The sequence below is a fragment of the Equus quagga genome, chromosome 6 (genome assembly GCF_021613505.1).
Source record: "Equus quagga isolate Etosha38 chromosome 6, UCLA_HA_Equagga_1.0, whole genome shotgun sequence".
NCBI lineage: Eukaryota > Metazoa > Chordata > Mammalia > Perissodactyla > Equidae > Equus > Equus quagga.
The window spans coordinates 114,264,112-114,289,339 of NC_060272.1; the positions used below are offsets into that span (position 1 = coordinate 114,264,112).

At 37.8% G+C, this 25,228-nt stretch overlaps 1 protein-coding gene across 11 annotated transcripts in view; it reads right to left on the minus strand.

The window, feature by feature from the left end:
* MPDZ (multiple PDZ domain crumbs cell polarity complex component) overlaps window positions 1–25,228 on the minus strand; it is a 130,235-nt gene that overhangs the window by 18,456 nt on the left and 86,551 nt on the right. For 5 of the 11 annotated variants that reach the window (XR_006889085.1, XM_046664552.1, XM_046664549.1 and 2 more), the window contains 11 exons: window positions 23,471–23,648; window positions 20,542–20,652; window positions 15,964–16,062; window positions 15,169–15,240; window positions 12,881–13,046; window positions 10,900–11,096; window positions 9,687–9,778; window positions 9,113–9,203; window positions 6,793–6,873; window positions 700–792; window positions 535–609 (listed from right to left, as the gene is read on the minus strand). Coding sequence is in view for 10 of the 11 variants with exons in the window: in XM_046664552.1 (XP_046520508.1) it covers window positions 535–609; window positions 700–792; window positions 6,793–6,873; window positions 9,113–9,203; window positions 9,687–9,778; window positions 10,900–11,096; window positions 12,881–13,046; window positions 15,169–15,240; window positions 15,964–16,062; window positions 20,542–20,652; window positions 23,471–23,648 (1,255 nt within the window). In the remaining variant the exon portion in view is untranslated. The remainder of the gene's footprint in view (window positions 1–534; window positions 610–699; window positions 793–6,792; window positions 6,874–9,112; window positions 9,204–9,686; window positions 9,779–10,899; window positions 11,097–12,880; window positions 13,047–15,168; window positions 15,241–15,963; window positions 16,063–20,541; window positions 20,653–23,470; window positions 23,649–25,228) is intronic. The other 6 variants (XM_046664555.1, XM_046664550.1, XM_046664557.1 and 3 more) reach the window with 3 other exon arrangements.

The following is a 25,228-nucleotide window of genomic DNA, read 5'->3' on the forward strand; positions in this document are numbered from 1 at the left end:
TTATATATGAAAGGCCTCAAGTGAGACTCCTAGTAAGTATTATGATAACTTTTGAGGAGGCGGAAACTCAGGCAAAAATAATTGTTTAATCCCAATGAAAGTTATACCTTTAATGACTGAGTCTTAAAAAATCTGTTTATAAAGCACTATACATAGTGGATATTTATGGGAGCAAACAGTCATAAAAAAATATCCCTTTCGTCTTAACACTAAGTTGACTTTTGTCTAGAAGTTTCAAGTTTTCCCAAGGGAAAATGGAAATAATATTTATCAAAAATGCCCAGTGAATACTGAATTTACCGGGCAACAGAAAACACCTTAATATCACCTTGATTAGAAAATACAAAATAGAAATTGAAGACCAAATAATCTCTTCTCTTCCTTAAGGACATCTGTCCAATATAGTTACATAGCTTTAATCCTCTATGACTGACCACACACACACACACACACACACACACACACACACACACACACTTTAGCCATGCCCAAGCACAAGTTCACAGTACCATTTGCTTTCCTTTGGAAAGGTACCTTTTCAACAGGATAGCCAACAACAACTTCATCATCTATAGCCAAGATCTGATCTCCAACTTTGAGCCGTCCATCCTAAATGGAAACATGGAAGAGTCTGAGTGATTTTGCAGAAATGCTTCCCTTGTCCACCACTGCATGGCAGTGAAAAAGGGAAAGCCTCACCTTGGCTGCCACCCCGTGCTCTGTGAGACTCTTGATGATGACTCCGCTGTGTGTATCTTCCTCACTGATAGCAATGCCCAAACCCCCCTGATCCTAGAGAAATAAAAACGAGAACACTAAGAAACCTTGAGACAGATTAAATGTATCCACATGGAAAGGTATGTGGCCATAACTTTCGAACATCATCTTCTACCCAAGGGCTAGAAAAGCAATTAAAACTGTTCTAAAGTCCACTATTAGAAATCTCTTCTTCTCTTAAGCAAACTTTCAAATCCTTTTAATGGGAATAAATTCTCCTCCATCAAATATTCAAATGTTTTAACTGCTCTCATATGCTTAATATCTCTAGTATCTTTTTTTTTTCTAGAATTCAACTTTTTTTTGTTTTTGGGGGGGGGGGCTAGGAAAGATGTGCTCTGAGCTAACATCTGTTGACAATCTTCCTCTCTTTATTTTTCCACCCCAAAGCCCCAGTACATAGTTGTATATTCTAGCTGTAAGTCCTTCTAGTTCTTCTATGTGAGCCAACACCATAGTAAGGCAACTGACAGACGAATGGTGTGGTTCCATGCCCAGGAACTGAACCCAGGCTGCCGAAGCAGAAAGCGCAGAATTGGTAGGCCATCAGGACTAGCTCATATCTCTAGTAGCTTTATCATATATATCCAGTAACATATCTTCAGTAACTTTAGCAAAATATCCAGAGAAAAGAAATGCAGTCAATAATTCAATGAACATAGAACATTTGTGGATTTAGTTTTGTGTAACTGGCTAAGGTAAGTCATTCAAAATCAATCAAAGTATCCTCCTGCTTCCTCTTTCTGGCCTACAGCTTTGAAATAACAACCATGACTGGCCTCCTCATCCCCTTCTACTGCCTTCCTTCAGCAGACAGACTGCAATTACTACTGCGTGCTTAGTCCTTTCTGGGGTTGAAAACCCAGAGTTGTTTCTCCAGAGACCTGTGTTTTGATTTGGTGCAGAGTGAAAACGCTCTCAACTCTGAGCCCGAAGACCTGCACTGAAAACCTGCCAATGCTAGAGAGCTACACCCACTTTGTCTATATTTTCCACATTTTCTTTTATCAAAACCAAATGTTCAATAATACTGGCTTTTACCTTTCCTTAATGTTTACATTAATAAAATTAAAATAAGGTTTTGAACATTTTCATTCTGGTTGGACCTGGTAACCTTTTTTTCCGTTATAGTTTCCATCCAGGGAAATGTAAAGCAAGAGAGAAGAGGAAATCTTGTCACGATTTCTCTGAAATGTAGACATGAGAGCCAAGCTTGGCATCAGACATTTAGGATCATGCCCACAGTGAGGTAAGGCTTCACCATCCTTTTAAAGATTATCAACAGTGTGGCCGTTCTGAGGTAGATTGTTAATGCCTGACGACTTTCAGACTGTCCCTGTGCATCCCTCTCTACCACCGCTCTCTTTCCAGGTAATCAGTCATGTGTATAAAAGAAAACTGAGTTTTTCAGGTGAGCAGACCTTGGTTCTAATTTACTTTCTGCCTAGCAATAGAAATTTGGATATGCTACTTAACATCTCTAAATCTCAATTTTCTTACCTAAGAAAAAGGAATAATAATACTTGTCCAACCACGAGCTTGCTGTGAGGATCAAGTGTAATGAGAAACGGTGTGAAAGCTTGATCACTATACAAAAGTGTGGTTACAGCACATACATTCCTTCTGCTTAAAAATCTATAGGATATAATCAAACTTCCTTCAGATAAATTCTCTAAACTTTCCAGGATTTTGAAACTCCAAATCCTGATCTAGTGGTCAAAGAATTAGGCTTAATGAATAAGAAGGTCAACGTGCTACCAACTGACAAAATCCCAATGCCAATGCTGAATGCAGATAATTTAGTGACCCTCTATTTGGATTTCCCACACCAATCATCTTTCCTACTAATACAGAGAAATATTTATTTGAGTATGTAATCCTCTGGATCTACGATGACTGTATATACTCAGTTCTGAGATTTGACTCTATTATTGTCTACTCACTTAACTGTAGTCAGGAAAGCACTTTACTAGTACAGTGGGCTTTTGCTGGTTGTTGAGCATTCATCCTCATCTTACTCCTTTGTTCAAACTCACACATTTTCCATTAGAATATCCAGCCCCGCCTCCTGCTGCCTCAAACAACACACACACACTCCCTCCTTCTCTCTCTGCCTATGTTTTGGGTTGTAGTTTTAACATATGTTCACAAAATCTTTGATATTCCTCCCTTCAAGAAGGGGATCCTGAGTGTGGGCTGGACTTTTTGACTTGACTGTAACAAACAATAATGCAGAAGTGATGGTGTGCAATTTGAAAAGTAGGTCAAAAAAAGGCATCCAGGCTTCCTCCTTGCTCTTTCTCTTGGATCACTTGCTCTGAGGGAAGTCAGTTGCCATTTCATGAGGACACTGATGCAGCCCCATGGAGAGGAAATAAGCCTCATACCAACAGCCATTTGAGTCAACCATCTTGGATGTGGATCCTCCAGCCCCAGGCCAGCCTTCAGACAACTGAAGCCAGAGCTGGCAGTTTGTTGGCAACTACACAAGAGAGTCTGAGCCAGATAACTCAGCTAAAATGCTCCCAAATTCCTGACCCAGAGAAACTAAGAGATAGTAAATGTCTATTGTTTTAAGTTGCTAAGTTTTGTGGTAATTTGTTATGTAGTAATGGATAAGCAGCTCCAAGGATGGAGTTTGAATGACTTAAGTCAATCGCACAATTCTATTCCCACGGCCATAGTCCCTAGGTCAGGAGTAGGCATGTGATCTGAATTGTTCAATTAGGATGAATCTCAGGACTTCTGCTCAGAATTTTGGGACAGCCACTCTCTGCTCTGAACCCCAACTACATGTGAAAGAAGTAGTACATGACCCCAACTACGGCTGGCAGCCATTCTGAATCTATGAGGAAAACCAGCCTTGGGATAAAGCTGATACTGCGGATGGCTATGCAGGGAGAGGGAAAGAACTGGCTTTTCATGACTATTTTGATGGCTATTGAATCATGGGGTCAAAGGCCTTGAAGATTGCTGACCTGTTACCTGAGCCCATAAATCCCCTTCTCCAATTAAGCCTGATGGAGTAAGTTTTCGCTTTTTGTTTTTTTGCAATAGGTAGAGTCCTAAAAGGAACAAAAAGCTACACATCTGCATGTATAATGGCCCCAATCCCACTTAGAATACTACCAAAATAAATGAGGACATACACATCTACAGACGACTTACTGACAGCAGAAAAGCAGGATGACATATAAGCAAGGATAATAGGGTGTGAGTGTGCATCTTCTTATTTAACTGCTCGACTTCCCACCTTACTTCTGTCACAGTACACACAGTCCTTAACAGAAGAGGATCTGAGAAACGCTGTTCCGAGCTAGTTATTAAAATACCACCACACAGGGAATGTGAGACAAATTAAAGAAATATATTTATGGAGGAACAGTTGTATAATTAAACAGCTAGAAGAGTATAAACAAGAATTGGAAATGGGACTAAGCTAAACAAACCACTATTATTATCGGCAGAACTATTTTGAAGTTGGAAGATTCCCTAAAATTCAGAAGGAAAAAACCTCTTAAATGTCTTTAAGACTTTCACCATCTAAAATCATATGGATGTGAAACATATTTCTAACATATTATGCAAGGTGGTTACCTACTTTGACGTATAGGTACTCTCCTGGGGAAAAATGTGCTAAAAATAAATCTTTAATCAAAAATATTTTGTCTGATAAATTGAATTAGCATTTCAGTCAGTTATAGAGGGTGCAGATTATATACATTATAAACTTTCTGTTTATACTTCTATTTCCCATAAAAAAAGGATTAAAAAGAAAAAGGTCAATCGACCTGTTGAGAGAGTTTCTGAGGAGTCAAAACAGAACTAGAAATTACTTGTTACTACAGTTCCCATTTTGAAACAGTACAAAAACTATTCTTTCCTTCCTGACTCTCCTAATCCGACATCTTTTCCCCTGTGCATACACTGCATGTAAGCATTCATTCATTCTTCCCTCCCAAATACTTAGTAGGAACTACAGTACACAATACTACATAAGATAATGGGAAAGAAAGTACAAGAATTTCTTCTCTCAACATATGTGCAATTTAGACATACAAAAAATATACCCACATGAAAGTTTACTGCAAGAAACATGCCCTTGGGCCATGCATGGTTATATGACAAATAAAGGAAGACATTAATGGTAAGCATTATATAGGCCATAATATTGAAGGAACATTTCAAAACCCACAGAGGTGAGATTAAGCTAGGTCTTGAGTCATGCAGAGCTTAGATAAGGTAAAGGAAAGCAGAGGGACATCTCAGATGATAATAAGCAAAGGCAAGGAGGGATGAATTCTCAAAACAATCTCCATGGGCTCTGATTCAAGTCAGTGTGAAGGAAGTAGAGTATTCTTATCAGAAACACATAGGGGTTTGGAAAGGTAATGGGGCCCAATCGCAAGATGAAACAGAGAGTGGAAAATGGGACTTGGACGTAGAAGACCAAGAGTTTCAGTTTCAGCTCTACCATTCTGAGTTATGGGAACTGTTAAAAGTGAGGAAAATAATAGCAACCTCATGGGGTTGCTAAAAAGTAAATGACATAAATGTACACATATGTCTTTACCATTAAATTATTTTTCAAATAATCATAATTTTAAAAAATACAGGGTTGTATACATGACAAAGGATTTCAAATGAAGTAGGAATGTTAGAAGCTGGGTTAATTCTCCCTTCTTTGCTTTCTTGAGTTTTGTTCCCAGGGTCGACTAATAATGGGGTTCAGAGGGCATAGGCTTATAGTACGATATATCACTTAACATGTCATTTTTAGCAGTGGCTTCCTCAAAGCCTGTTTTCAAGGACACATTCTCCAGAGCATTCAGAACCTCATGGTTAAAAATATTAATGAAAATAGTAACTTGCACAGAACTAAGTGCTTTATATAAATTCTTTTACTTAATCCTTACAAACACATCTCTAATATAGGGGTATTATTATTTCCCCCATCTTACAGACAAGGAAACTGAGGCCCAGAGAAGCGGCTCCAAAAGCCCACAGTTAAAATCATCGTCGATTGCCTCTTCTGTGAGCTGATTTTAAAAGACTCCTGAATAAAGTGAAGTCACTTTGGCTTTCATTAATAAATACATTTCAGCTACTTGAGCTTTAGATTTGTTTGAAATCTACATATAAACGGAAGCTTTCTGTGGACAATAAAATCTGAAGTTCTTAGAGTTCTCTCATTCCTCTATAGCAACTAATTCAGACAGGGAAGTGCAGAGACTGACTCTGGAGCCCAGGCTCTTAAGCACCAAGCTGCATCGCCTCAGCTGGAGAGGGGCACAGGGACCACTCCTCTTCTTTCTGCCTGCAGCGTTTCATGTAAATAGCCCCCTACTCCCCACTCTACCTCCTTCCCTCCTCTTCTCCTCCTGAAGCACGTCACCGCTCTTTCTTCTCACACTGTTCATCCACCATCCACCTGTGTTGTGAGCCTCCAGCACAGGGAAGCATTTCTAGGTTTCTGTGCAGCAAACCACCTCTTTAAAGAGGGTCATTTGAACCTAAGGTGCAGATCTTTTCAAAAGCAAATACCTCGCTGAAGCCTATCAGCAAAACTTCTGGTTAGTTGGGCTTTCAGCTTTATGAAGGACAAACACTATAACCTCTATTTCTTTATTCTTTTTACTTCCTTCATAGCAGGTCCTTGGTAAATGAATCAAAAGAGACACTGCTAAATGTTAAATCTTAGACCAGCCATAAAGGCAGGAAAAGCTGGGTCCCTATTGAAGTATCAATTAGCACAGTGGTTCTCGAACTTTAGCACGCATTGTAATCACCAAAAAGGCTTATTAAAATACAAACTGTGGGTCCATCCCCTGAGTTACTTACTCAGTAGGTCTAGGAGGGCCCAAGCACCCGAATTTCTAACAAGATGAATTTCTAACAAGATCCCAGGCCGTGCTAATGCTGCTGGTCTGGAGATCACGCTTTTGAGAAGCAGTGAATTAGCACAGCGGTGTGAAGGTACTCACATCATCCCATTCCAATTCAAAGCAGATTTACCTTGGGAAGCTCCAGATATTGCACATTTTTAAATGAACTGAGGTCCACAGCTGAGTCAGAAGTAGTAACACTTAGTTCAGTCTGAAAAGAAAATGGCAAAACAGGCAACAGTGTTATGTATTTTTGTTTGTTTAAACATAAATGCCACTTAATCAAAATTATTTCATATATTGTAATTCCTTATTACTATTTAAACATCTCATGACATTTATGAACATTATATTCTCTTCAAAATACTAATGATATGTGATTAGACAGCAACAATTTTAGAGCAAAGAGACACAAAGTTGTTCTCAAGACCACCTGGATTTACTCTATAATGAAATCTAATAGCAACTCAGCTACAAGAGGGTTAAACTCACTGGAACACAGAACAGCAGCACAGGCACCATTCACTATTCTTCACTGTGGTAATCATCAAGCGAATTTAGGAGCTAGTAAATATTTTACCTGAAAATATTAAAACACTCCAATTTCTTAAGGGACATATTTGGTACAATTCACATGAAAATAAAATTTTCTCCTTTGTAATCTTGGAAAACCACTTGACTCAGTTCACCATATGAGCAATGACTCAGTTCACTGGGTTGAGACAATGATTCATACATCCATCTTACGTATAGATAAGCCCAATGTTTGCATATTCTTTTAGGGAAGAGTGTTTCTATTTATACACCTTCTCACACTGATAGTCATCACGGCTCCTCGAATTTTAAGCTTTTGACTCTCTATACCACCTTTTTATTCTTTTGAATTTATTTTTATTTATTTATTTTATTTTATTTTATTTATTATTAAGGTGTATTATATATACCTTAAACATGTAACCAAAGCTTTTCCAACTCAAAACAAAACTCCCACCAAAAAACTCTCTTAATTCTTTATCACCCTCTAACCACTGCCCTCTCTTTCCTAATTTCTTATCCATCATTTACTTTCTCAAAATCACTGATGATCTCCAGACTGCTAAGTCCAAGGGACTGTCTTTATTCATCTTCTTACTTGACCTCTTTGCAGCATTCAAGGTTGTGGAATATACGTTTCTTCTTGAAACGCAGCCTCCTCAGCTGCTGCCCAACACACCCGCTGGTCCTTCTTCAGCAGCTCTGACCACTCTTTGTTAGCCTTCCTCCTTACGGTTGACATAACAGAATTCTGACCTTGGTCCTCTTCTTCTCTAATTGTTCTCTGTAGGAAAGAACCTTAGCTCCCATGGCTAACAAACGACAGGTCTGCACCTATGGGAATTCATTTCTAAACTCTAAACCAAATGTCCTAGTGCAAAATTCACGGAAAAAGCTTGTCTACCAGGCTTTCCAACAGGTACGCCACTCTTAAGCTGCCTCAAATAGAATGATTTCTATTTCTACAAATATCTGCTACTCTTTTTTATTTTTCTATTTTGTTGAAAATGAGCCATCCATCAAGTCACCAGGTCAGACACCTGGAAGCCTTGTACATCTTGTCTGTGTCATTCACCAACCTATTCCCAGCCCAAAGAACGCTACCTGGTCTAAGGCAGATACTCAGTAAATCTCTTTTGGATAAATAGATTCTCAACCACTCATTTTTCCTTGCCTAGTACATTTAGGTGGGGATGAAGTAAGGTCAGTTTGGGTTCTAAACATCCGATGTAACCATTTCCTCTTTTCTGTGCATTAGTTCAGGCCCTTGTTATCTTTCTCCTGAACTACCGCAATACTTTTCTTACTCACTTTAACTTATTTTCCTTGCAACCTACGATTTTCTTCTCAGCACCATTTCCAGGGAAGCATTTAAAACGATAATTTTCATTCTTTGAGTTTCCCACTGCCTCAAAGACAAAGTCTGCATCATGATTCCTGAGATCTGCCCCCACCTCTTTCTCAGTGACCCTTGCCTCACCAGGTCCCCATTTCCTGCCTCCCACTGTTCAGTAATGCTCTGCAGTTTTCAATTCTCTGCATTTGCCAGAGTCTCCATTCGGTGCTTCACTCCACGCCCTCTGCTTATCTTTTTTCTGCCCCCCAGTCTTCTACTTTCAACACACACTTCATGTGTAAGCCCCTCTATAAAGGCTTATTCTCACTCTCTCTCCTGAGGCAGAATAGACAACTCCTTTTCTACCTTCCTTATTCCCTATGCAGACTCTACTTCTAGCCCTCATGTAAGCGGTGTGCTCATCTACACAAGCGTTTCTTGTACTAGGCTGTAACTCCTTGAGGGCCAAGGCTATGACTTATTTATCTTTGATATCCCTGAAAGGGGTCTATAATTGTTAGCTGAATTAGTAAGTGGTATATCAATCAATTCTTCCCAGAATAACACACAAGTTACATACCTCCTTGTTTTGTAGATTCTCTGAGGCAGAAGACAAAGGTTCTATTGTATTTCCAGGACATATGGCCATCTGACTCACTGCATCTTTATTTCTAAAAGAAAAAGCATTGACCTATCACAGCATAATAATTCATATTATTTTTATTCTTTCACTTGAAGACTCAGAAGGATTATTAGAGAAAGTTCTGTAAGCCCAAAGACCTGGAACTATAACACTCATGCATTTATTTTTATTTTTTTCTTTTTGAGGAAGATTACCCTGAGCTAACATCTGCTGCCAATCCTCCCCTTTTTTTGCTGAGGAAGACTGGCCCTGAGCTAACATCCGTGTCCCTCTTCCCCTACTTTATATGTGGGATGCCTGCCATAGCATGGCTTGCCAAGTGGTACCACGTCTGCACCTGGGATTCGAACTGGCGAACCCTGGGCCGCTGAAGTGGAACGTGCGCACTTAACTGTTGTGCTACCGGGCCGGTCCCTCACACATTTATAAATGTTTTATTTTCATTCAAAAGAACTCAAAATTGAAAGGCTAACAAAAAGTATTCAGTAAACCAGAACAAGAAAATGCTCACCTGATAAAAATTATTTTTACTTTAGAAGGAGCACATTTAATGATTGATGAAGCATTCTGATGACTTCTTCCATATAAAATTTGACCATTGATCTATGAGAAATAAATATAATTAATTGAGCCTGGAATTTTAATTTTGTAAATTTTTATCATCTTATCTAATGAAAATACATTTTTCTTCCTGTAAAATATCATACATATTTTCCTTCCCAGAACATGAACCTGACTTTGATGGTGGATACAGAAAAGTTCATGTTTAAAACCAACACTGAAATGACGTGTATGTAGTCTGACCTCCATGGAATAAAGAGGCACCACTTAGACTGACTGGAAAGTAGAGGGTCAACTTCCTGGAAGGCACGGGGCTTCCAGCGTGCTTTGAACAAACAAGGGCTCTGTGGAAGCACTTGTGACCTGCACTGATCATCCTGGGAAGTCCCCTACTGTCATATTTCCTAGTTAATCTCAAAACTCAAGCCCTGGGATTAGGCCACTAGGAGAAGCAACGCTGGCAGATGCAGGATTTGTGCAGCAGAATGTGCCTATGAAGCACAGTACCTAATGGAAACTGCCAGTCATTTAGTCATTTATCCACTGCTGACCAAGCCTTCCTAACCAACAGAGAAACATTATGAAGTAGGGGGAAGAGTATTAAGGCAATATAAAGACGTGGATTCCAGGCGACAGGAGGCAAGGACCAACAATACAAGCTAAGGCAATTCTAAACACTATAAAGTATGGTCCACAAATTTATTTTGTTTGGCAGGCTGAGTTACTGTTTGTGTTATTTGGCCTTAATCTTGACCCTGCCGCACTCCACCACCATCACTTCTGCCATTAAGGACTCAACTTTCAGAATGCCCAATGGGTCAGCCTCATTACTGAGGAGTGACTGGTCATTTGGCTTTCAAAAGCTCCTAATAAAAATGCAGCACACAAAAAATGTTTTTGAAGTGTGATCTTTATTACTGTCTTGGGACAAACATTGTTTCTGGTGCTACAGTCACAAGCTTTTAATGGAAGTAAATGGGAACATGGACTCTACTTAGTAGAGATTTGGTTTAGAGCCAAATATGCTGCAATGCATCTATTTTATTAGACAAGTGATAGCTTTCTCAGTCACCGTATGAGGTCCAGGTGGATTTTCTGGAAACTGATGATTCTGTTGCACTGATTCAGCAAGAGCAAATTCAGCGTTTTCCACAGGAACTCACCTCTAGAAGCTCGTCTGCAATCTGCAATCGACCATCTTTCCCAGCTGCTCCATTTGGATCAATCCCCACTATAAAGACACTCATCCTGGATCGGTCTTTGTTCCCAGCAAGACTTAGACCCAAACCACTACGACCCTTTTCCAGTTCAATCATGTGTAGATCACCTGTTAGGGTTCCATAACGCTCTCTGATATTTTCTACACAATAACAAAAAAAAATCTTAGGTATTGAGAGTTAACTCACAGCCAAATGCTGTACTATGTAAAGCTATATAGAACAGGCTCAAAAGGGCATTATTTGTACCAAAATGTAATCCTTGGCAGTTAAGAAAATCTAAATAGACTAGCCATCAGAGCATAAAGCCTGGTTTCCTGGAGTACCCACGCTCTGAGGAATTTCTTTGCATCCAGGATGAGACAGTAAGTGTCTGATTCATCGGTTCGCCTGAGGTTATCAGGCCCAATAGATGTGATTCACATTAACAAACTCCCAAGAGACTGTGATTAAAACAGAAAGTTACTTTATCAATTGCAGAGGAGAAGAGGACATCCAGAGTATTTGTCTTTACTTTTCTCCCACAGGAACATCTACACTGCGTGTCCCATCGTGTTGGACAGTTGCTTGTACAGATATCCAGAATAAAGGGAATGAGTTTTCTATTTGCACGGAGCCATCAGGCCAGGACAAACTGATGTACCTATCCCAGCTTTCAGACACACGTCCTAATCAGATGAGACCGTTCAGATCTCTCATGCCACATGTTCAAGACATAGAATTTACTCTTTAATCTGAGAGGGCAAGGCCACATGTAGGAGGCCCAGCCACCAGCCAGTAGCAACCAGCTGGTTGTAGGAGGAGCAACCAGCCAGTAGCCAACACTAATTGTCATGTGAGCGAGCCATCTGGGAGGCCCAGCCCGGCTGAGCCCAGTCAACCACAGCACCTTGAGAGATTAACAGTAAATTGTTTTCTTAAGCCATGAAGTTTTGGGGTGGCTTATGACATAATAGCTAACTGAAACATTTGGCTTCATGTTCTCCTCAGAGTACATCCTGGTCACCTTGATAGATTAGGAATACACTCTAATTTCATTGAAAATAGACCCAGAAAACTGTGAACTTTACAAATCATCTCTTACAAAATGTTCTTCTATAGGTAATTTTATGAATTATATCTTGATTCTTAACTGCATCAATTTCATAAACTGCCATTTTATTCCTTCTAGAATCTAGCAGCACAACTTTTATACTCTGTACTTCCTAAAAGTATACACAACAGCTTTCTCAAAGAAATAATTATATTTTTAAAATGAAACTATTTAAAGCACTGACACATAACTTTTGGCTAAATTTTTAATATTTCCCTGTAAAATGGCTTATTTCCTTAGAAAATAGAGACACTCCAAAGACCCTAATAACAGCTGCCTTCGAAGGCTTCTTGTGCATCAGGCATTGTGATCAGCACTCCTCAGACATTACCTAAGTTAACGTTAGCAACCTGAGGTGAGAACTGCATTTTAGAAAGAGGAATAACCACCAGGCTAAAACTCAGAGGCAAACAACTTGCCAAATGCCCAAAGTTTTTACCTCAACAATTATACTCTCTTACCATGCTAGCACAGAAAATACCGAAGTTTAAGACATATTATCAACAACAGATTTTACAAAGAGGAATCTGAGGCCTACAGAGAGGTGACGACTAGTTCAAGACCACCAGAGTGCCCTGTGCTCTGGAATTCTCATACAAATGGCAAAGTGGGCTTTAACAGGAATGCGCATTTAAAGGAAAGGAAGAACATGATCTCTCGCCTCGGGAATGTGTGCTGTATTCAAGCAAAACAAATAGTATTTTTTTCTACACAACATTGCAGTATGGATAATCAAAGTTGAAACAGACTTATTGATCCAGGGCATAAGCCTTGAAGAACCCAGAGCTATTTAATAGCTTTTATAATTACATCTATTACAAAAAGACAACTTACTCCAGCTGTAACCAAACTCATCCTCTTTGTCCCCATCTTCTGAGACTGTGCTTGCAGACGACCTTGCCTGATCACCACTCATTTCTGCAAATGCTGAAGGAGGGGGGGGCGGAGGCACACGGACTGATGGCGCCTTTTCTGGCTCTGATTCTGACTGACTGGGTGCCTGTGGGAACAAGAAGAATGCAGTGGGCATGTGCAGTCGAAGGAAGAAAAACTTACAGAAAAGAAATGAGTATAATGTCAAAAACAAAAAACTGGCTTTAAAATACCTGACACATAAATAAAGGGAAAAAATATACATATAAAACGGTAGACAGGATTCAGGTAAAGTTTAAATATACTAAACCAAATAGCATGTTCAGAGCACAATTCACTAAACCGTTATTTGGTATTTTAAGGTGAATTATTCAGTTTGAAGGCTTAAATAACTTAAGATAGAAAATTGTACAAACTTCCCCTTTTGCAAAAAACATTTTCATTCAGAAGTCATCATGCATGTGCAGGGGGTCTAGGCAAGATTTTAGGGGTCTAGAAAAGTCTTCCAAGAAACCAGAAAAAAATTCACCAAGAAGTTAGTCAAACAATCAAACGAAGTTCAAAATTTGCTAGTGAGACTATACATAAAGAACTTTTTATTGCTACCTGAATCCTTTCTCCAGACAACTCTCTCAACACATCCATAGAAAATGAGCATTACACATGCAGGTTCATCTACGGGCGAGCCAGTCTGTTAGCACAGAGCACACGGACTCAGAGGCGAGGGGCTGGTTTTAAGGGCCAACACCATTGTTTCCTTGCCAAGGCAGCTCGCAAGATAAATGAGAAAACATGGGAGAATACTTCACACAAACCCCAAGTGTGGTATACTTGCTGTCACTGAGGGCTACAGGTCCTACTTTGAAAAAAGGGCTTGGTATCATCAAGTTCTTATGTGGTAGATCACCAAACAGAATATTAGAGTCTGAAAGGCCCTTAAGTCACTGAGTTCATTTTATTCATTTTGCAGATTAATAATCTGAGGCCGTGAGAAGTGAAAGATTTTGCTGAAAACCACATAGTGGTACTAGACGTCTTTTTGCTTAATTCTTAATCCAATCCAATGCACTTTCCATTATACATCTTGTCTCCTCGAATTTCCACAGTAAGACAGTAGCTAATTCAGGGGTCAGAGACACCCAGCTAAAGTTCTAGCCCTGGTGTGAAGCTGTCCTTGATGTCTTGAACCTACATTTTCCCTATCCTATTCTATTTTACCTTTTTTCTACACAAAAATTCTTCTGCTACACCTCATTTTATATGTGTATATCTGGAAAAAGATGAAAAAAAAAAACCTTATAGAACACACTAAACAATAGGCATGAACAAATAGTTAGGAATTATTAATGGGTGTCAAGAATCAGAATACCACAAAATATACCTAATACTAAAACTATATGGCACTAAATGTGATCTTTCTTTGAAGATTCAGAAAGCATGCTTCAGGATTATAAGCTACCCCAAAATGATCCTAATAAACATGAAACACTACTTTTCTGGCAAAGCATAGGAGAGTTGATTGAGAAAGACTTAAGGGCAAGAGGTTTTCGACTTGCGGAAGCTGCTGTATTAAACGTTTGCTTTACACATCATTGGCCAAACAGACAAAAATTACTAGTGGAAATAAAACTCTTGTGATCTTCCCAAATGCTGTGCCATAAAACTCTCAAATTAACAACGTAACAAATAAAAGAGAACAAACAAAAAATCTCATTTGATCCAATCAAGGTTTACTAAACATACTAAGGTGGTGGGGAGGAATATGTAATTCAGAATTTTTCTGGTTAAAATAAAAAATTTACTTTTCTGTAACAACAGGAAATGTTAGCAAGCATGAATTAAGCCCATTCATTTTTAAAAAGTGAAATAAAATCTAATTTAAACTTCCCATAATTTTAATAAATTTATGGATGCAAATTTTATAGATCCTACTTGCTGCATAACTTTTCTGAGCTGCTATTTTCCTTAAAAAACAAACAAAACCTGCTTGTCTAAAAACTGCTCAGGATCTTACTTCAGCACAACACACCCTCATTCTCATTGAGACTGTAATCAGCTTGTTGTTGACATTTCTTAAAATTTACTAATGAAAATAGAACTCTTTAAAAAAGATCAGTTAGCCTTCACTGGCAAAAATGCAAAGTGCACTTGAAATCACTCCATGCCATGTATGCACACAAGTATAACCTACACACATAGCACACTGCAACACATCCACTTACTCATGAACATTTCACACTAAGACAAACCTTAAATGGTGTGGGAGCAAAAGGGTTAGTTGGGGAACAACGGAAGATAACTCTACTTGAATTCTGTAATTCCTACAGTAACAGAAAACATATTCCTTCAGACACAGCATCTTTGGTTATCTATATTACAGTAACATGAAAATCCAATGAATATTCATAAAATGTTTCCTGAAAGAAACTGTTCTCAGCTTTCTTCCTTTTCATGATCAGATTATAATATATAAATTCTTGTAAGTTTTTGTTTCAATTCTGGATTTATAATTTCACCAGAATATGAGAATATCCAAGTATAGATTTACAAGCTTTGAAACAGTTACATGTTTCCTGATTCAGGCATTTACATGGACACACTTTATGAATATTCAACAGACTCCTACACAATTATTTGTGAAGTGATTAACTCACAGAAGAGCTTACGACCACCCTGCATAAGTCTGAGAAGGATTTAAACCAATACAAGGTTTTAAAGAAATTATGTGTGAAAGCAGTTCATTTATTTGGCAACTAACAAAAATTAAAATATCAGAAAATTTAACTCACACCAAAATACAGGAAAGGCTCTGGACTCACGATTCCCTCTGACTCTTCAAAAGGGCCATCTAATTTCAGCTATAAAAATGAATATGCTCTGGCAAGAAAATGTGCTTATGAACGACTTGCATGCCCACTCTAAACACAGTTGTTTTCTTTTTCCCTGCCCAAATTTAGTAAACAGTGAACTGGGACAAAGGCACAGTAGTAACAAAGAACAAAACATTTGCAAAGGCAATGGCAAGACAATGGGCGTTATCCAACCTTGTCAGCGTTGAACGGCAGAGAACCAGCAAATGGGTTAGTGCTGCTGAAGGTGGACTTAGGGTAAAGGTTGTGCAGCAAGGAAGGCAAAGGGGCTTTCTAAAAGGAAACATAAGAGGCGCTGAGCGCAAAAGAAATGCTTTTAAAACAACTCAATTTAAGAACAAAGTACTTACTGATTTAAACACCTGTGTGCAACTAGATCCTAATAACAACATCTTTTAAGCAGTCTGCAACTAAAGGTTTACTTCTAGTGAACTGAATCTACACTTCCATCTAAATCAGGCTGCAAACTACATAGGAACCGAGTCTGTCAAATTGATCCCAACTTTCTTTACTTTCACTGAATGTCTTCACTATCACAGATAGATGCACATAGATTTCGCCCACTTAATACATATATGTTCCATGCATATCCCTAAAAATGTTTCAAAATTAAAACCATAAATGTTTTTATTTACATTTAAAAGTGAATTACGCCTTTTCTGTAAAGAAAAATAATAATAGTCTTTCTGTTCCAGAATGCAAATTAAACCTTTGCTAACTCATCGGTAACCTTCTTTTATCTTTTATCCTTTGTTTTCCAATAAGGAAACTTTTCATACTTTGACCAAATATTCAGATTACTTCTGATCAGTAGTATTTTTTAATTAAAAAAATGAAATCCACACTTTTAAAGAAATAACCACTCTATAGTGGCGTTCTTTATTTCTGCCCACTATTTGTGGAGTGAAGAGCATGGAGATTCAAATATTTTTTTTAATTTCCTATAAAAGTTTCCATATTATTGGGGAATTTATGAGGCTTTGGATAATATTTGAAGTCCTGCCTTAGCGTGTTTCTCATAGGTTTTGTGGCTTGCCTGTGATACGCCCTGAGCTGGGACTACTGGAGTTGAACACACATATTAAAGGCAGGATGACTGCCAGATAGAATTTAGCATTTTCATGGTTTAAAAAAAAAAAAGAAAAGTAATTTGCTTAGCACAATAAATTCTTCTCCTTCTTTTCACACCCGCTATCTTTTTCTTTTATTGACTATATCTTTCAGGGGAAATTGCAGACATTTAAAATTCATTTTGGCTCCAATTAAATGTTTGTGTTACTTCTCTATAAAAAAGTCCTCCTGGCAAGCATCAAGAGTAGGGAGAGGTTGTCATGTGACACCACCCTGTATGGCAGAAAACGCTAGAAAGACTCCATCCTCATTCAGTACGCCTGTACTAAAGCTTATGCCACATTACCCTTTCAATCTGCTCTTCTTGCAATGTTTTTCCTACAGAGGGAAGACGGGGAAAAGAAATGGGCACAATGACATTTCTGCTCATCTCAACTTTCTCTCTGCTTTTCAGTTTAAAATGTCAACTCCTGCTTTATAAAAGAGAAGATCGCAAATGCCAGGGAACGTGACCGTTTATTAAGGTGGAAGAAATGACTAGGCAGAGATTAAAAACATATCCTAGGCAAAATAACTCAATGCTATGGCAGGTGGAGTTTATTTCTAATCCTCATACACTTTTTTAGGTTTTACATTTCCTTTATAGTTCTGTAGAATATAAAACCATAATGGTAAAATACGGAATATTTTAAAAGAGCTCTAGTTTTTTGTTTTGTTTTGCTTTTTGTCTTTTCAATTTGCAGTTCTTAGAGGATTAGAATTTGGCCCTGATAGCAGAGTATAAAAGTACAGCATGAGCACAGCAAATAAAGTGATAGATCACTCTATTATTAGGGAAATATTTATAGAAACAGATAATATTTCTTATTAAAAAATCAGTGATGAACTTCTGTTTATAGTCCCAAGATCTGATAAAAATAGAAACATCATTAATTAAAGCAGCACAGAGAAGACAAAAACGTTCTCTGGCCCACATTAACGGAGGCCGCCCTTTAGTATGACAGTGTGGTCAGACTGAACTCCGTGAAGCGTCCTATGGTGGAACTATCAGGGCTAGTTCCAGGAAGTTCTGACTCTCCAACAGTCTAAGAGCAAAAAAGACTGACTGGCTTTTCAGCCTAGATATAGGATTTCCTCGAAGCTTTATTACATCCACAAACAAAACATTTACCACTAAGAGACTCTTATGCATTTGTGATTTTTTTCCTTTAGATTCCTGGAGATATGATTATTTCCATAGGGAAGTAAATCGTTGAAAATGAGGTATATCTCATTTCAAATGCAAAATTCATTCTAATTCCCCAAAGCAAACTGCGTATGTGGAGGAGGAAAAATATCTTCCCTCTTAGGTTCTTGGCTGGATCTCTGTGACAAAAAACAGATTAACTAGAGAAAAGTATATGTACTGATTTAATATAAGTTTTACGTGACACAGAGCCTTCAAAAGGAAATGAAGACCTGAAAAAATGGTTAAATCTAAGTGTTTGTATACTAGGTTTAATGAAGAATGGAAAGTCGTGGAAAATATGATCTGACAAAAGAGCATGAGCTGAGTGTAATCAACTGGGAGAAACTTAGCAAGGCCTGTTCCTTCAGATTCCTGTCAGCCTGCCTCATCTTTGGAGATAAGGATGCTCCTTTTCTCCAGGTATAGGGAGGGAATCTCTCACAAAAGGGTCTTATAACCTGCTTCACGGGAGAAGGGGGAGGTCAGGGTCCTTCCTGTACCTGTCTTTTCTCAAATTCCTTCAGCTTAAAATATTCAATATGCAAAGGTACCATATTCTGGGGTAACATGTCCTAAACCCTGTCACGTATAACTTGACTAAACATGCCATTGTAAGCAAGATTTATCCTGGAATAATTGCTATAAAATCAGGCATCATTATACCTCAGATAATAAAATAGGATTATTTTCCAGGTGCATGAGAAAATATCTTCCCAGCTCATTACAAAATGGGACTGACATTGAAAGAAGTGTTTGTAGTTGAAGTTTTTAAAAGTAATACTGAGAATCGTATTCAGCAGTTTATAGTATTGTCCTAAGTGATATAAAAGTTGGAAATTAAAAATAAAAAAAGGAATAAAACCCATCTACAGGAAAAAATAGCTTTAACTTAACTTAAACAGCCATTTACCAACATTACCATGCTGTGTCGATGTTTAACACAACAAATAGAAACAAATGTAGAAAGATCTGTAGTTATTTAACAAACTGAATAGCCTTTGAAAAGAATACAGTATGATGCAGACCCACCATTTGGCAGATTTTCTCATCTGAATAGATAATTATTACCTAACAATAAACAACCGAAGGATTAAAAACTGCAGATGTGAAGATAACTGCTTACATTAAGAACTACTAAATTCATTTCTTACAGAGAACCCAGACCAGAGCTACACCTGTCTTGACAATAAAAGGAAGATCCAGTAGGATGAATCTAGTCACTTTATCTTCTGTGGCACAGAATATTGACAAGTTACTTTTACTGATCTCTTCCACAGAGCTGTCTGCTACTTTCCTTCCATTATTTGAGTACTGATATATTAAATTCTTAATGTTAAAATTAAATGTATTTTATGCATAAAATTACCTATTTTAAGTTTTAGATGGTTCTTTTAATTCCCTCACATATGCTGACATTTTCCTATTAAAGACAACCAACCCTAAAAGCTAAAAGTAGGTATTTCAAAGAGAATTGGTACAAGGGTTCTTAAATCCAGAAGTAGAACCTCTCTGTGAGCTTCAGTACATCTAGAAAACTCCTGCAATGGTGTGCAAACTTTTCAGTGAATGTGTATGTTTCTGAAGAATTTTCAAAGGGCTGTGTGGCCCAAGTATATTGCAGAATGGCTGCACCTGAAAAGAATTTTTTTCACTGAGGCATAAAGAAGGAATAGAAAAAGAGTTTTACACTCTTGGCATAATTTTCATCTTCAGCAACATTAGGGTATATCAAATACACAAAGCCTCATTTAGTATCTTCTCCATCAACAACATTCACTAAATGCATTTATACTTGCCACAATATTTTTTAAAGTCATTTTACCTGGCTTGACTGATGGTAAAATGGGTGAGATTTCTGTCCACCAGGGGCTATAGAGCGATGAAGAGCTACATAGTGATTGCGGCTGGGAAACAGCAGTTATGAAATCACTAGGATATAAACATACAGCTTAAATAAAATCCACCATGTGGAAATTTAACGTTCAGTGGGATAGACAAACGCATTAAAGATCATTCACAGGTGATCATGGGATTGCACAAGCTGGAAATTCTGTCTAGAGATAAATTTATAAAGAAAATGTAATCTCTCTTGCTTCTAAGGGACTCCACTAGAGGTCACAAACTATTAACTTGAATGACCACACCACACTCCTCTTAACAACTTATGTATCTTGTGACTACAGAGAATGCTAATAATTATCCATCTAGATACCTGTGGCCACCAATGAATCCTACTTCTGTGTGTTTTCAACAGATTTCAAATGTTTATAAAACATGGTAGAAGGGATTTCTAGGAACTCAATAAAAAAAAAAGCAAAACAAACTTTTCACAAGTCTCCTGAGATTTCAAGACTCGTTATCTTTGCTCCTAGAGACAACTTGGCCCTTGATACATTAGATTCCAAGTTGAACACTGTTTGGACATGCCTACCTTGCCCTTTGTGTTCGCTTACCCTTGGTCTGTTTATAATGCTCTGTACCATAAAGACTACAGGGTTGCCTGCTTTCCGAATGGCTTCCACAGCTTGTTCATGGCTTGCATCTCTGAGGTCCATTCCATCCACCTGCAATGGAAGGCCTCAGCTTAAAATTTCAAGAAGCTATAGAACAACAGAACAATTTGTGGATCTGGAGTTTTGAGGATCCTGGGTGAAGCTCCTAGAAAATCTGTTCCAGAATCAAAAATAACTGAGACTACTTATGAGGCTCCAGAACTTCTAATCTGTCCAACAAACTTGTGGTTCCTTATTTTGGACACTGATTTCTATCTCCAATAATCAACTGAAATAATAATCAGTTGGAATGAAGGCTCTGCTTCCGCTTTCCTTACACTGCTTAGTTGTTCCTTTAAATTAATAAATCAGCATCATTAAAGAAATAATATAAGGGAAATGCCTGGCTACACTATCTTCATCATGAAAGTCACCGTACAAATTTTCTTCCAATTCATTATTGAGTGGTTTAGGAAGCGGGTAGGTGATGGTTTGTGTATTTCTCTCTGTACAGGGAAGCTTGAAGTTAAAAACAAAATTCTGATGTTCAGAAAAATCCAGTTATGGTAAGGTTAGTTGTGCAAAAGAATCTTTGCAGTAGACATGACAGGAGCTGGAAGCCAAGAAATTGTGCGTATTTGTTAGTAATTCTTACATAAACAGGTTGAAAAGGGAAGTTATTTTTTTAACTTTTTATTGACCATGGCTTGTCTGGGTCAGCTTATGCATTTCATGAATAGGAAGGAAAAAGAGGTTGAAAGGCCAAATGCTAATCCTGCCAGAAAACTACAGGGTACTTTCATTATTTCCAATTACGACAATATGGTACATTCAACAAAATAGTAAAATCAGAGTGGACACAATTCTGGAAAAGAAAATTAATTATTAGATCTCTGCACAGAACATTATCACCTTTCAAAGAGTTATACACGTTTAATTTAAAACCTCCCTCAGGTTGATATTTAGATGACATAACGTCTCTTTCAGTGCCTATTAAAAATGACTACTAACTTTTTGTAGATTAAGTTAGTAACCACATGTACTATACATTCCACTAGTGGGAAAATTGAGGAGGACGTTAAATATCTTTGCTCAAGTCCAAAGAACGCTCTATCTAGAATGAAATACTTTGCAAGGCTCTATTCATCTACTCTACAGACACTTTCAGAAAGAAATGTTCAGGAAGCCCCCAGACTTAAGAGAGACATGTTTTAGAATCCCCATGACTGCAGAGGCCCAAAGGCTTTCTTATTTACTAGAAAAGCCCCTGTACAGAACAGCACTCAACAAACCATTGTTAAACAGCATATAGTATTTTACAACACAAAAAAATCCGCTCTTTTCAATTCGAAAATGATGCCTTAACTCTCTTAATACATTTAACAACATTTTGGTACAAACTATGATCAATCCTCTCTAGAAATAATTATAAATATTTCTTTCTTTTTCTACATAGGTCAAAGGTATTTAACAGCGAAGTATTCTTAAAGTAAACTGCCTTGTGACAATTTAAAATTGGAAATTTTAACTAGTGCTCTAATTAAAAACAGTTCTTCAAAAAGGGGCTAAGATATCATCGAATGAAAGGTAAGGATGCAGGAAGAGAGAAAAAGCCCATCATTCTTCTTATAAATGGTTGGAGGAAAAACAACAGACAAGGCCTTTGCTTTCTCTCAAGCATCAATCTTCCTTCTTCAGCTCTCAGAGACAACCAACTAACCAGTCAGCCAATAAATAAATCCCGCAAATGTTTATTTTAAAGTCGTGGTGGATACCTTCTACATAATTAAGGCATTTTAATGTGTAAGTTACATAGAAAATGAGACAGTCGCTTGTATAAAGTAATTATAATGGTCATTATAGTAACAAAGCGATTGGTTTGTATTTGGACGTTGTCTCTCTTAGTTTACTCTATAAATCCTGACAACTCAGCAAATCCGGGTCAGGCAGCCCTTCCTCTACCCTCTTAACTAAAACTACGCTTATCCTGATCAAATGATTCATCACACTGTTCTGAGGTGACTTGATTTTTGTCACGTCTGCCCTGCTTGACAGGCAGGTGCAGTGTCTGTTTACTGTGGGAGCCACAGGCTGGTGTCGCACCTCTGAGGCAACAGCTGCTCCAGGAAGATCTGTTGAGTAAATGAGCGAGCGACGTGTGAGAGAAGAATCTATTTAAAATACTAAACCTGGCCTTGAATTGAGGGATCAGGTTCAATTTGACCAAACGTTTCTCTCTCACACATAACAAAGTACACGTTCATGTGTACACAAACGGATGTGCATGCACACACACACACGCATGCACCCACACACACATACACACACCTTTCAGTGAGGAATGGGCACAGCACTGAGAAGGAGGAAAATTCCAGCCTGGACTTGGGGCGGAGGGCATTTATATGAAAGGTAATCAGGGTCTTAGCATAAAAGATTTCACCAAAAAGACTCACGCGGAAAAGTCTCATCCAACAACATTTATCTACAATGAAATGACAATAAGTATTTCTTGAAATAAAATCACATTGGAGAACTTAATTATGATGTACACATTTGGTATGTGTATAGAGCATTTTAAAAAATTCGATTATTTCCTCAAGAAATTTGCTTTGTTCTTTTAACCAGAACTTAATGATTTTATTTCAGGGCAAATTTTATTTAAAATTGTAGGTTATACCTCCAATACATGAAGATACATAATCTGTCACCAGATTATCTGTCACCAGAGAAAAATTATGGATGAAAATAAACAAATAAGAAAGAAATGCACTAACCACAAACACATTTTACTTTAATGTAGGGTCAAGTAACCAGCATAAAGATGATGATTCCCTCAGAAAGAGGATGGAAAAGGTGAAGAATTTAGCACAGAAAGCTCACTGGAGGGTACCTCTACGATTCTATCTCCAGGTTTCAAGGTTCCATCTTTGCCAGCTGGACTATCTTCCAGAACATGTTTGATGAAAATGCCCCTCATCACTTCACCGTTGCTTAGACGACTCCCCATTCCTCGTCCACCAACAATGCTGATGCCCAAGGATTTGCTTGGTTCTCTCCAAAGTTCAACCCTATAAAAAACAAATAAAATTTTAAACTCTTCTAAGAAAACACAGAGGAAAAGCTTCATGACACTGGATTTGACAGTGATTTCTTGGATATGACACCAAAGGCATAGGCAACAAGAGAAAAAATAGACAAATTGGACTTCAGAAAAATTAATAACTTTTGTTCATCAAAAGGTACTATCAATATAGTAAAATGGCAACCCACAGAATGGGAGAAAATATTTGCACATCACCTATCTGATAAGGGATTAATATCCAGAACATATACAGAACCTCCAAAACTCAACAACAAAAAAATCAACAACCTGATTAAAAAATGGGCAAAAGACTTGAATAGATGTTTCTCTGAGGATATACAGATGGCCCCTAAACCCATGAAAAGATGCTTAACATCACTAACCATTAGGGAAATGCAAATCGAAACCACAATGAGATACCACCTCATACCCATTAGAACGGCTACTATCAAAAAAACAGAAAATGTGTTGGCAAGGACAAATTGTAAAGAAATTGGAACCCTCGTACACTGTGGGTAGTGATGTAAAATGTTGCAGCCACTATGGTAAACGATATGGAAGTTCCTCAAAAAAATTAAAAATAGAATTACCATATGATCTAGCAATTTCATTTCTGGGTATAGACCCAAAAGAATTCAGATCAGGGTCTTGAAGAGACATTTGCATAACTATATTCACAGAAATATTACTCAAAATATCCAAAGATGGAAGCAACTCAAGTGTCCATCTATAGATGAATAGATAAACGAAATGATATAACATATAATGGAATATTATTCAGCCTTAAAAACGAAGAAAATTCTGACAGATGCTACAACACAGATGAACCTTGAGAACATTATGCTAAGTAAAATCAGCCAGCTAAGTGAAATAAAGGACAAATATCATATGATTTCACTTATATGATGTACCTAAAACAGGCAAATCTATAGAGACAGAAAGTAGAATGGTGGTTGCTAGGAGAAGGGGAGATGGAAAAACGTGAAGTTATTATTTAACGGGTACAGAGTTTCAGTTTTGCAAGATGAAAAAAGTTCTGGAGATGGATGGTGGTGATGGTTACAGAGCAATGTAAACGTATTTAATGCCACTGATCTGTGCACTTAAAAACGGTTCAAATGATTTAAGAAAATAATAAATTTTTAAAAACACAATGAAATAAAATGCAGTTATATGTTAATTTCTGCAAATCTTATTTGTTCACTTTATTAAAGTTTTACGAGAGTAACAAGATAGTTTTAAATACTTTCCCAATTACGTGTATATGGAGTCTGATAAACACTAATGTATTTTTTAAGTTAATTTATTACAAGTAAATATTGGCCTCAAACTCCAGGCTGGGGCACAGACAATATAAAACTACCATTTTCCAGGAGCTCTAACATTGCAGACAATAAGTAATCAAGAAATTCAGCTACCCCCGACCAGACAGTAGCTTCTAACTTTAGCAACCCACTGGAGAGAAAGAACATTCCTGCACATGCTATGTCAGAAGCTCACCTCTGCAGAAGTCTTTCCTGCCAAGGAAGACATGGTAACTAGCAGTCAGGGCACGACGAGTGGTGG